This window comes from Nicotiana tabacum, chromosome 10 (genome assembly GCF_000715075.1).
Source record: "Nicotiana tabacum cultivar K326 chromosome 10, ASM71507v2, whole genome shotgun sequence".
In the NCBI taxonomy this organism is placed as follows: Eukaryota; Viridiplantae; Streptophyta; class Magnoliopsida; order Solanales; family Solanaceae; genus Nicotiana; species Nicotiana tabacum.
The window spans coordinates 109,333,080-109,346,186 of NC_134089.1; the positions used below are offsets into that span (position 1 = coordinate 109,333,080).

The 13,107-nt window shown below is 41.9% G+C and overlaps 1 protein-coding gene across 1 annotated transcript; it reads right to left on the reverse strand.

Annotated features, from left to right (window-relative positions):
• Positions 1-1,474: 1,474 nt before the first annotated feature.
• On the reverse strand, positions 1,475-5,144 carry LOC107828116 (3-deoxy-manno-octulosonate cytidylyltransferase, mitochondrial). The gene is made up of 8 exons (XM_016655372.2): positions 4,803-5,144; positions 4,445-4,490; positions 4,208-4,294; positions 3,986-4,110; positions 2,667-2,806; positions 2,526-2,577; positions 2,320-2,430; positions 1,475-1,738 (listed from the first exon to the last, which is right to left on the reverse strand). Exons 1-8 carry the CDS (start codon positions 5,004-5,006, stop codon positions 1,646-1,648), a joined length of 858 nt encoding a protein of 285 aa, XP_016510858.1. The 5' UTR covers positions 5,007-5,144; the 3' UTR covers positions 1,475-1,645.
• Positions 5,145-13,107: the final 7,963 nt, after the last annotated feature.

Consider the following 13,107-nt stretch of genomic DNA (forward strand, 5'->3'; position numbering starts at 1 on the left):
CTACTTTTCCTGATTGACTACAGAGAAATTCTGCCCAAATCAAAATTGGAAACAACAGCAGCAAAGTTCTTTCCTCAAAACAAAAACTCCTAATGCCCATGCACTCTTCTTCTTCTTCTTCTACTCTTTCCCGGCGCCAGAGGCCTAAGAGCAACGACAATGGCAAGTCTATGTCGATAGAAGAAGAAGTGAAGCTTGCCGCTCTCGCCATCAGCCTCAACGTGCGACTCAGATCAGCTGACATGCCTTTCACCATGCAAGAACACGCCCTTCGTTACACCAGAACTCTCCTCCTCCACCCCTCCCCTCACCGTCCTAACCCCACCCTCCTTGCTCGCTTCCTCAAAAAGGTAGGACTACTTCACTATCTCTTTAGCTCTTGTTCCCCTTTAGTTTCAAATTCGAGTTCAAACATTTTGAATTTTTTTTTTTCACATTGTGGTTTTAGGAGTTTGATTCGGTATACGGACCAGCGTGGCACTGTGTGGTGGGAAAGAGTTTCGGATCGTTTGTGACTCACTCACCCGGTGGGTTTGTGTATTTTTCACTGGAATCGCTATCCTTCCTTCTTTTCAAGACAGAGGTTCAGTTGATCAAGGAATCAGTACCAACACCTGCTGCCCGCTGATTCATTTTCTGCTAGCTGCTGTCGGCGGTTAGTTGCGCAACAACAGTCAGATATACTAGCTGCGTAGTTTCTTTTGGAGCTTTTTTTACAAAGCCATTAATGTACATGAGATAACATTGACATTTCTCTAAGAAAAAAGTACATGTAGCACACTGTTCTTACTTTTTTTTTTGAAATGAACACTGTTCTTACTTTGTTTCTCTCTCTTTAATTCTAGAGCAGTCTAGACTCCATGGTGAATGGAAACTTCAGTTTTTCCACATGTTGTTTATTTTGCTTTTTAAGAGTCCAAAGTCACTCGTCCTCATATTGTTATGATGACTCCATCGATTTATCTTCCACCAATTATGAAACATTTTCAGTGCCTCTATTGAACAATCAAAATTATAAATATTGCTAGTAGCACTAATCTGTTCTGGTTTCTTATAAATTGAATCTTATACCAAGCTAGTATTACCCATTATTAAAATGGAAGCAGTTTCATTCCAGGAGCCAAACTAGTCAACAAGCTAGTTTAACCTGCAACCATGTCCAACCCAATGCCCGACTATCATTACCAACTCAATCCATTTAACTTTACATACTGGCGACAACAAAGAAAATCCAAAGTAAACTCAGATGCTACCAGTGCAAAACAGAATATCTTATTCACACCCTAGGAAAAAATCTGTAAACAGTCAGCTTGTACCTCTAAAGCGCTTCCACGCAATGTAGTGTTAAGCACAGACAGAGGGGTGCCTTGTAGACAACCCAAATTCCAGTATTCCACCACTGAAAGAATAAGAAACACATAACCTAGCAAATCGATGGACTAGTCCCTACTCCCCAGTAAGGTTGAAGACAATATACATCAAAAACGCCAAAATATGAACTATTTGCAGGATTGTTCTTTCATCTTCACATGTATAATTCAGTAACATCAATTGTGCATTAATTCCAATTAAGAACGGCCTCCAGAAAGCTCAAATCTATAGCTCTATACAACACCAAAGTCATCCAATATAAACTTACTCTGCTCTAAGACAAGTTCCTCTCCCGCATGAACCGCTCTATCTTGTCTATGTCTTCCGGAGTGTCAACACCATGAGTTTCATGGTCAACTTTTATCACCTGCACACAGAACGAGATCCATCCACTAAATAAATACACTCGATAGATAATCAGAACAAGAGGAGCAAACCAACTAGGAAAATCAGATGTGCAAATAAATGAAAGGCTGCAACAAGGCAGGACACCAATGCAAACTGATTAACCTTATAGACGATTTTTCTTCTCAGTTTCTCTTTTTTGTTTTTGTTAAATTATAGTTACATCCAAAAGACTATAATTCTTCTGCCCACATATGGTAAATACTTTCTCGCATCTGCTGTTTATACAAGCAATTTAACTTTAGCAGTTAAAAATTAAAGTGAGAATCAATATCACGTTAACCATAGTTAAGTGAGAAATGTGTATACGAAAGACACACGTCTTGCATTCATTGATTTGGTATCAATATCAGGTGCGGGTAAGTTTTTACCGTCTAAAGCATTTTGTATCATAGGAGAAAAACTTTTCTTTTTTCTTTGAACTGTTTCCCCACAATATTCATACACAAACAATTAGCATACAAAGGTATAACTTGACGAGAGTCTCCAATTGTATAATCAAAGCGCGAGTAAACAAACGAGTCAAGCATGCAGATTTGGTACCTTCATCTTGTATCCATTCTCAAGGACCTTCAACTGTTCAAGATCTTCTTCAAGTTGCAATGGTGTAGGTTCCAATTCTGGATATATTTTCAGGAACTTCGAATCATAGCTCTGAATATGAAATAAGAGAAAAACAATTGCTCAGCCATACAAGATTTTGCCAGAGAAACTAATGATAGTTGCACTATAGATGTATAACTCAATACCTGAATTCCAAGGTGCAGCAAGTAAGGAAACTGAGGATTAACCTTGCCAGACCTGAAAGTTTGCACAAAAGTGATCAGGTTTTATCACCAAGTAGGTAAGAAATACCAACGCAATAGATTTTAAAGAGAATCATGACTAACTTGTTATAAGGGATCAATCCCCGGGAAAAATAGATTGCATAACCACGATTATCAACCATACATTTAACACGATTTGGATCAAATGCATCCTCAGGTTTCAAAGACGTCACAGCAGTGCTAAAGACCGCGTCTGGTGCAGCCTGCACAAATACAGAGCAATCCTTTGGTAATTTTATGATAAAGTTATACTACTGGCAATATAGAGGCAGAAAGAAAGTTGTGAGCAGATGAAATTACATTACAACTCTCGTAAAAGCTAAACTCCTTTCCTCATATGCTGACAATATAAGTATGATATATGACTACACATAATGCAGGTTTTGTGGCAATTAACTACCCTGTACCCGTCATCCCAAGAGATGATAACAAGAAATTGATTGTCTCAAACGTAGATAATCTGCTCATACATATATTTATGTAAAATAATCATGAAGTCAATTAGGAGGCAGATTTAGGGCTACCGTGAATTGATGGTAATATTAGACCATGCAGTAGCTAAAGCCTTTTGCAATTTTGGCTTCACTCGCAAGGGCTAGCTCTCACATTACTCTATAGTTATTTTTTTTCCCTTTCTCTGAAGTCTGATCTCAATCAGCTTTGCGCATTCCCCCAAAAAATTAACATATTTTCATAAATGGCAAACTGTACCAAGTCAAATGATTTAAACTAGACTAAGCAGTTTATATTGACCTTAAACTGATATCTTTCGTTACTTTTTTTGGGGGTGATTTGCCTACCTTGGAAATTATTACTCTTCCTCAAAGAATCTCACTAAAATTCAAGATATAACACCAAAACACATCATTAAGGACCTATTCAAACTTTAACTTCTCTAAATCTCCCCCATCATACTAAGTTAATATATGATGAAGATAATAGTTACTACAGGGTCCAAAATGTTTATATCTTCACTTTGTGAAAAAACTTTGTGTTCAACCATTCATTTGTGGGTCCACAGTCCATGTCAGCTTATCCACTCTTTTCTGATAACTGGCCGCAACTAAATTTTATATTACTTTGAGCATAACATTAGTTTAATCCCTTCCCTCTTTGAAACAACAACTAATCAATTTATTAACATTAACAGTGTAATATCCAGAATACACGTCTAAATACATAAAGTTTTAGATGGTATGAGTATGATAAGCCACAACCATATTAGAATAATTGTTTATACTGGGCTTCTTCTTGTTGTACAACAACAATACAAGCCTCTCATTTATGATAGTTTAAGTACCTTTTGTCAGAGTTAACTTTAAAAAGTTCAACCGCAATTCATATTAGCATCAGGAAAAGAAAAAAAAAAAGAAGGAACTTACCTGCAGAGCTTTGACTATGCAATCTATTATCTCAGGTTCAATAAGTGGTTCATCTCCTTGAATGTTAACGACAATGTCATACTTCTTTGCAAGCTTTTGAAGAGCTTCATTACAACGCTCGGTTCCTTCAAATTAACAACTGAGCATTAGCAATTTCAAACACTGAAATTTCCCAGAAGTAGCAAAATTAGGATCAATAAAGCAAGTGGATGTTATGTTTACCATTTCTACATGATTCAGAAGTCATTATTACTTCAGCACCAAAACCTTGACAGCACGCAGCTATCTTTTCATCATCTGTTGCCACAACTGTTAAACAATGCAAACATATCAGCAACTACACTACACCCACTATTGCTTCTCTTTTTTCATTCTCTCGTTTCTTTCCTATTTTTCTTTGTCGGCGGTTGTGGTTGGGGTTATAGGAAAGTAGTCAAGTTAGGTCAAATGGAGACGTACCAACGTGATCCAAGGTAGCAGCAAGTTTTGCCCTTTCCCATGTTCTCTGCAATTAAGAATTTGAATTTGGTGAGGGTGTCAACTGTCAACTCCTTTCGAGATGACGAGTACGATAGTACATCCTGATTAAAGCTACACCAGAGGTAAATAATTTCAAACAAATGGGGTACTAGGGAGTATATAATATGCAGTTTCCTAAAAAATCAGTAATTACATTATTCGGTACAAGCTGAAGGTTATTTTGAAATTTGTGGCTTGTTGTTTATGCTCTATTTCAACAATCTCTTTTCAATTAACAAATGACGCAATTTTATAAGCTGAACAGACGGTAAAAAGAATGAGAGTTCTTAGAAAATACCTGGATCATGGGCTTGCCCAAGATATGAGCGAGGGGTTTACCCTGGAAGCGAGTGGAAGCAAAACGGGCGGGTATAATGCCAATGACCCGGCTCCGAAACTTGCCGGATCGGCCAAGATACGCTCGAGCCCCGAGAGCCGCGGCCATTGCAGCTCCCGCAGCTAGACCATGAAGGATCCATGATTTTGAACTAACGATCGGCATTTGATTTTCTTATTAACGATAGAAAATGGAGAATTGAAGAAATTGGCAAATCTCGTGTGTTTCAGCGAGGAAGGTTGAGTCTCGAGACAATGTGATTTGTGTCTTGCTTTTTCTTCTTCTTGTGTTTTGGTAAGAGTGAGGGATGTAATAACAAAAAATTATGCAACCATTTTAAAGCTTCGAATCCCATCATATTTAAATCAATAACGTTCTCTTTTAACTATGGCACTATCCTAGTTTTAAACTACTGATTGGTGAATACAAGTGCACAAAATTGTTTGCTTGTAATTTGCAATTATATGGGTGATGTTTAGCTTAAAGTATATATATTTCTATGTATATCGCCTCATATTTTACTTTTATTTCGTGAAGTTGGGATGTTAAATGTTATGATTTATATTAATTTGAAGTGTTTTTATGGGTAGGAATGATTCGGGAGCAATTGGGGGCGAAACGCGCAAGATTTGAGCCAAAACGAGTAAAACCGGACGAATTGAGCATTTGGGCGCCACATGCAGCGCCTTACGCCACCTGTGGCGCTGGAGGCAGAATCGAAGTTTGAGGCGGCGCCCTGGTGGGCGCCTGGCGCTACCCAGGGCGCCGTTGACGTGATTTTGTCCTATTTTGCCCGGACACGGTTTATTCGGCCCTAGACCTACCCAACACGTATAAAAGAAAGACTAAGCCTATTTTTGAAGGGAGAGGCGCCACTTTGGAGGAAAAATACACACAAGAAATATCCAGGAGCAAGAACATCTCATATTTCTTCATCTTTTCTAGTATTTTCAATTATTCAAAACTTATGCAATTGTTTGCTAGTATCATGAGTGGCTAAAAAATCCATTGTTCTGGGGTTGTGATTTAGCCATGAATATTGTTGTTTAACGTTGACTTAACCTCGATTATAATTCACTAATATATGGTTGTTTCTTCAATTCTGTGATTAATTGCTTAATTGTCTGGTCAGCAGTTAGGTTCTATTTACTATCTATGCTATGCTTGGGAAAACCGTGTTTAGATTAGAGAAGAATTGAAGAGAGCTTGATCTTAACCCTTAGGGGGAGCGGGGTTGTGGTTAGGATAGGAATATACCTTGTCACCGTGCTTAATTAAATATCGTAATCTTAATGCGTTCTTAATAGATTGATTACATAGGAATATAGGCGTTAATCTATTTTGAATAGGCGAGTAGTACTTCGGGAGAAGGCTATGAGAGCAATTATCGATTAATTAACAACCATGAGTGAATTGTATGAGAGAGAGTTAACTAGAACACAATAGGATTGGTGAATCGATCACAACCCTGGAATATGTATGGATCCAAATTTGACCGACCACGACCGACGACGAGTACGACAATTGACGGAGTCTTCTCGAATTGACGCCCTGAGAGGGACGACCCTTGTAATAATGTATGACCATCAGGGGTCATTGGGAATATTCCTTCGAATATTCCTTGTATTTTGTCTTTTACAGTTTAGAAGAATTTCTCTCTTAGTATAAAAGGAGGACAATAACCTTGTAACTGGTAATCAACACTCTGGAGACATTACTATTTTATGAATGAAAAGAAACTTCGTGACCGATCTTCTCCTTATTTATCAATCTTTCTAGAGATTATTATCCTCAGCTAAGATTTACCCCTTTATCTTTGATTGATTTTTTCAAAAGGGTTATAATATCTTTTGAGTCAAATAATTTGGCGCCACCTGTGGGGATTTCTATAGCTGAAATCGTAGTTTTCATCTAGAGTGAAAGAAATAATTACCTTTCTTCAGCTCCATAAAAGCCAACGATGGCGGGAAAGGGAGAAGCGAGGCTAAAGGCAATAGAGGGTGTCACAAACACCTCCTGAATTCCCTCAACGAAGCCGGATGAGAAGACAATGAGAATGCAATACCAAGTGTTACACCTGAGGGGGAGATATCACCTCCTCGGCACGGGGATCTAACGATCTTGCGCGAGAGGGAAACCTCAACATCCGCAGCAGGAGTAGCGCCACCGGCTGTCAAAAGGCTACTAGAAGAATGGTTAACGAGTTCTTGAGCAATATGCTCGAGAAACCCATTCAGGGAGGTATTGAAGACGCGCTGCCCACGGAAACCGTAGCTGCTGCCGATGAGCCAAATGCCACACGAACAGGTAACACCCGTACTGTTGCTGATACAGGCAACAACACACTCACGACCATCTTAAAGAAAATGGAAGAGATGGAAATTGAGAACAAAACACTCCGCGACCAGATGAAGAAACATCAGGAGAGGGTTGATAAAATATCAGGCGCTCCAAAGTTATTACCAAAATGCGATGTGGGCCGATTCGTCGAACAGCCATACAGCGAGGGGGAAGCTCCCCATTCTATTCCAAAGACCTTCAAAATGCTGCCATATTTGAAAATATACAGATAGGATCACGGACCCGGAGGATCACGGACCCGGAAGATCACTTAATCTACTACGTTACCGTAGTAAAAGGTAACGATATATCTGAAGAACAGGTACCGTCTGTGCTGCTGAAAAAGTTCGGCAAAACTCTGATGGGGGGAGCGTTGACATGGTATTCCCAACTACCAGCACGATCGATATCGACGTTCGAAGAGATGGCAGATAAGTTCGCCACCGCTTATACGGGAGCGAAAAAAGGCCGAGGCTAGGGTCAATGATATCTTCGCATCAGGCAAATGATGGGCGAGGGACTTTGGGATTTCCTAGCCCATTCAACAGAGTAAGGATGAACCTACCGAACGTGTCAGAAGGGATGGCAGTAGTAGCCTTTCAAAATGTGTTAAACAAAAACGGGTCAAAAGCGACCAAGAAACTACTCAGTAGACTCATGAAGTACCCCCTACAACGTGGGAAGAAATCCACAACGCCTATTGCACCGAAGTGAGGGCAGACGAGGATGACCTGAACGGGCCGCTCCAGCTATTAACATCAGTCCAGACCAAGACAAGGAGAGATTGACGCAACGACGGACGAAGGGATCAACTGCCATGTTTCAATCGAGAAAGGCATTAGCCTTATATACGAACACCCAATCCGCCTCCTCCACGACATGCGGATGTCACGCCCCGACACAACACACCCCTCTGAAATGAAAGAGGTATGCCTTCATTGCTAGCTGCTCATAATTTTTGTGTTTCCCCTTCAGAGATAGTATACGCACTAGAAAAGCTTGGCACGAAGGTGCAGTGGCCGCAAAAGATGAAATCGGATCCAAGCACTAAAAGGTCGAACGTCCTGTGTGAATTCCACTAGGAGAGAGGACATAAGATCGAAGACTGCATAGGTCTACGACAAGAAATAGTGAGGATGTTAAACCAGGGATGCCTGAAAGAACTGCTGAGCGATAAAGGACGGGCCAACTTTGCTCGTGGGCGCGACTAACCTCAAGGACCTCCAAAGCCACCATCACCGGCTCGTACCATGCACATGATCATTGGAGGTGGTGACGATATGATAATCAACTATGTGAAATTCACCACCACACATAAACTCAAACGGACAGTTGCCCACGAATGGTATAACGACCTCGAAGACAGTATCATCTTTGATAAGTCGGATACCGACAGTTTGTATTTCCCTCACTATAATGCTTTGGTTATAACTTTACGCATCGCGGATACCGATGTAAAAAGAATAATGGTGTACGACGGAAGCGGCGTGTGTATTGTTCACCCACGAGTTCTCGTGCAAATGAGACTCGAAGATAAAATAATACAACATTGCATAACACTAACATGTTTTGATAATGCAGTGGAGCGAACATCTGGAGAAATAGTGCTACCCGTCCTGGCAGGAGGGGTCACCCTAGAAACAACATTCCACGTCATAAATCAGGAAACAACCTACAACGCCATCATAGGGCGTCCATGGATACACGCCATGCAGGCCATCCCATCAAGTTTTTACCAAGTAATCAAATTTCCCACCTCATGGGGGATATTCAGCATCCGAGGCGAGCCACGCACCACCCAAGAATGCTACCGAATTGCCCAAGATTGCACACACACCAAACAACTAAAAGGGGAAAGTGCGGAGACATAGCAATCAGCCATGCCGGGAACCAAACCCGACGTACAAGTAGAAGTCATCAAAGACCCGGACATCGTAGAAGCTTGCAAGGAAACTGTAGAGGAACTCGATCCCGTCCAATTGGACAATATCCACAACACAAAAAGGCTTATATTGAACATAACCTCTCAGAACCAGGTAAATATCGTGAGTTTTTAACTAACAACGCCGATTTATTTGTCTTTTCCCACTCAGATATTCCAGGAATCCCAAGGGAGATCGCCATACATAGGCTGAATGTCGATCCCCTTCATCCACCGATACGACAAATAAGGAGAGAGTTCAATGCCACCATCAATGAGGCGGTCAGCAAGGAGGTTGATAAATTGCTCGCTAACAGTTCCATCAAAGAGTTGAAATACCCCCAATGGGTCGCCAATGTGGTTATGGTCAAAAAGAAGACCGGGAAATGGTGGATGTGTGTCAACTTCACCAATCTGAACAAAGCATGCCCAAAGGACTCCTTTCCGTTGCCCCACATCGACCAGCTCATCGATGCAATAGCGGGGCATGAACTGTTGAGCTTCTTGGATGCCTATTCCGGTTATAACAAAATTCTAATGGCCAAAGAAGATCAAGAAAAGACAATTTTCATCACTCACCGAGGGACATATTGCTATAAGGTAATGCCATTCGGACTCAAGACCGCAGGGGCCACATATCAAAGACTAGTTACCAAGATATTCAAAAAACAGCTCGGCAAGACCATGGAGGTTTATATCGATGACATGTTAGTAAAGTCGACAAAGAAAGAGGACCATATCGGCCATCTGAAGGAGGCCTTCGAGATATTAAGGCAATATAGAATGAAACTAAATTCCGAAAAATGTGGCTTCGGCGTAACTTCAGGAAAGTTTCTTGGTTTCCTAGTGTCACAAAGAGGTATCGAGGTCAATCCGGATCAGATCATGGCCATCGACGCAATACCAGAGATACTGACCAGCAAAAAGCAGGTGCAGAAATTGACAGGACGAGTAGCCGCCCCGTTGAGGTTCATTTCACGGTCCTCGGATAGATGTCACAAATTCTTCAATGTGCTAAGGAAAGACCACGGACTGTAATGGAATGAAGAATGTGTCGACGCCCTAAGAAAACTAAAAGCGTATCTATCTTCACCACCACTACTCGTCAAAGCGGACCCAGGAGAATGTCTACTTGTGTATCTAACAGTTTCCGAAGTTGCAGTAAGTGCAGTCTTGGTCCGTGAAAACGAAGGTACGCAATATCCAATTTACTTTATTAGCAAGACCTTGATCGATGCCGAAACCAGGTACCCTCACCTTGAAAACTAACTTTGGCATTAGTCGTAGCTTCACGAAAGCTTAGACCGTATTTTCAATGTCACCCCATAAAGGTGGTGACAACCTTCCCCCTCAGAGGTATCCTGCACAAACACGAACTATTGGGTAGACTATCCAATTGGGCCATAGAATTGAGTGAGCACGACATAACATACAACCCCGAACTGCCATTAAGTCGCAGATGCTTGCCGATTTTGTCACTGATTTTAGCACAGAAATATTGCCTGAAGTAGAATAGGAAGCGCTCTGTGCTTCCACGCATACCGACCTCTAGGTCCTCTACACCGATGGTGCCTCTAACATCTCGGGATTGGGACTCGTCCTCGAAGTCCCTACAGGCGAAGTAATTCGCTAGTCCATATGATGCCCTGAGATGACTAACAAAGAGGCCGAGTATGAATCCGTGATTGCAGGTTAGAAGTTATCCCTCAAATACGGCGCCCGACGGCTCATCCTTCATTGCGACTCCCAACTCGTGGTGAACCAGGTCACCGGGACTTTCCAAATCAAAGAACAGAGACCACAGAAGTACCAGTCGGAAATTCACAAACTGCTACCGGAATTCGATGAATGCCGCCTCGACCAGATACCTAGAGCGCATAATATCGAAGCAGATGGCCTTGCCAAACTAGCTGTGGCGACCAAAAATATCAACAGGGAAAACATGGTCACCCTTCTCTATTCCGCAATAGACCATGTCGAGGTACATTCTATAAACTTAACTTGGGACTGGCGTAACCGCCTCATATCATATTTGCAGGATGGAACGCTCCCGCTAGATAAAAAAGAAGCCCAAAAACTCTGGGTACAGCCGTACAGGTAGCCCGATACAACCTCGTAAAATGTGATCTCCACAAAAGAACGTTTGGCGGCCCCCTAGCCAAATGTCTTGGGCCAAATCAAACAAGGTGAGTACTGGAAGAAGTACACGAGGGGCACTGCGACACCCATACGGGAAATTGCGCCCGCATCCGATGCCTCATCCGTGCCGGATATTACTGGCCCACCATGACAAAAGAAGCCCGGGACTATGTCAGAAGATGTGAATAGTGTCAGAACTACGCCCTTATGATACATCAAGCTGGGGAACTCCTTCATTCCGTCACTTTACCAAGGCCATTCATAAAGTGGGGAATGGACATAGTCGGTCCCCTCCCAGCAGGACAAGGTAAAGTATGCTTCCTTTTGGTTTTAACTGATTACTTTTCTAAATGGGTGGAAGCAGGTGCATACACCTAGATACGTGAGCAAGAGGTCATCACATTCATATGGAAAAACATAATATGCCGTTTTGGCATTCCCAAAGAAATCAGTTGCGACAACGGACCTCAGTTCGTCGGAAAGAGAACGACTGAGTTCTTCGAAAAATGGCACATCAAACGAATACTCTCCACGCCATATCACCCTGTCGCCAATGGTCAAGATGAATCCTTCAATAAAGTAATACTGAATATATTGAAAAAGAAGCTTGAGGATGCTAAAGGGTTATGGCCTGAACTACTACCGGAAGTATTATGGGCATACCACACTATGCCAAAAACCAGCACATGCGGGATGCCATATTCACTGGTTTACGGGACTGACGCAATTATACCCGTCGAGGTCGGAGAACCCAGTTTGAGATACTCCAACGAGAGCGGACCAAGCAATAACGAAAGTAGGTTACAAGATCTGGATGAAGTCGAAGAACGAAGAGACATGGCCCACAAAAGAATGGTAGCCCAGAAGCAACAAGTAGAAAGGTACTACAACAAAAGGGTCAAGGTGCGACCGCTCAAAGTCGAAGATTACGTCCTTAAGGCTAAAACACAAGCAGCGAAAGACCCTAATGAGGGAAAACTGGTACGGACCATACAAAATCATGGCCGCAGCAAACAAAGGAGCATTCCAGTTAGAAACAATGGAGGGAAAACTACTCCAAAACAACTGGAATGTCGCCCATCTCAAGTACTTCCACTTCTAAAAAGAAGGTGTCACCTAAGTCGTACTCTTTTCCCTCACCCGAGTTTTGTCCCAATCGGGTTTTCCTGGAAAGGTTTTTAATGAGGCGGCAAGGGAGACGCCTTGAGGATCAAAGTGCTGTTCATTACCCCGACCCGTCGACATGATCTCTGGAGCAAAGTAATGAATGGACTGGATATAGATAATCATCTCCATTGTATGTATAGGGTCATGTGATTTTCACAGAATTTAATCAAATCTTCATTGTATGCGCAGAGTCGACATGTGATCCTTACAAGTATAAAATCAAACATCTATTGCATGAATAAAGTCGACATGTCTTCCTACGGGAATACGATCAAATCTCCAACAAGAAATGGCCAAGGCCATCAACAAAAACATGAGTTTGACCTCATTTCGAACTACGACGGGATCCTACTTCAACGACAGTTCGAAGCAACATCCCTATGGCCAAGGCCATCAACAAAAACTTGAGTTCGACCTCATTTCGAACTACGACGGGATCCTACTTCGACGACAGTTCGAAGCAACATCCCAATGGCCAAGGCCATCGACAAAAACATGAGTTCGACCTCATTTCGAACTATGATGGGATCCTACTTCGACGACAGTTCGAAGCAACATCCCAATGGCCAAGACCATCGACAAAAACATGAGTTCGACCTCATCTCAAACTACGATGGGATCCTACTTCGACGACAGTTCGAAGCAACATCCCAATGGCCAAGGCCATCAACAAAAACATTAGTTCGACCTCATTTCGAA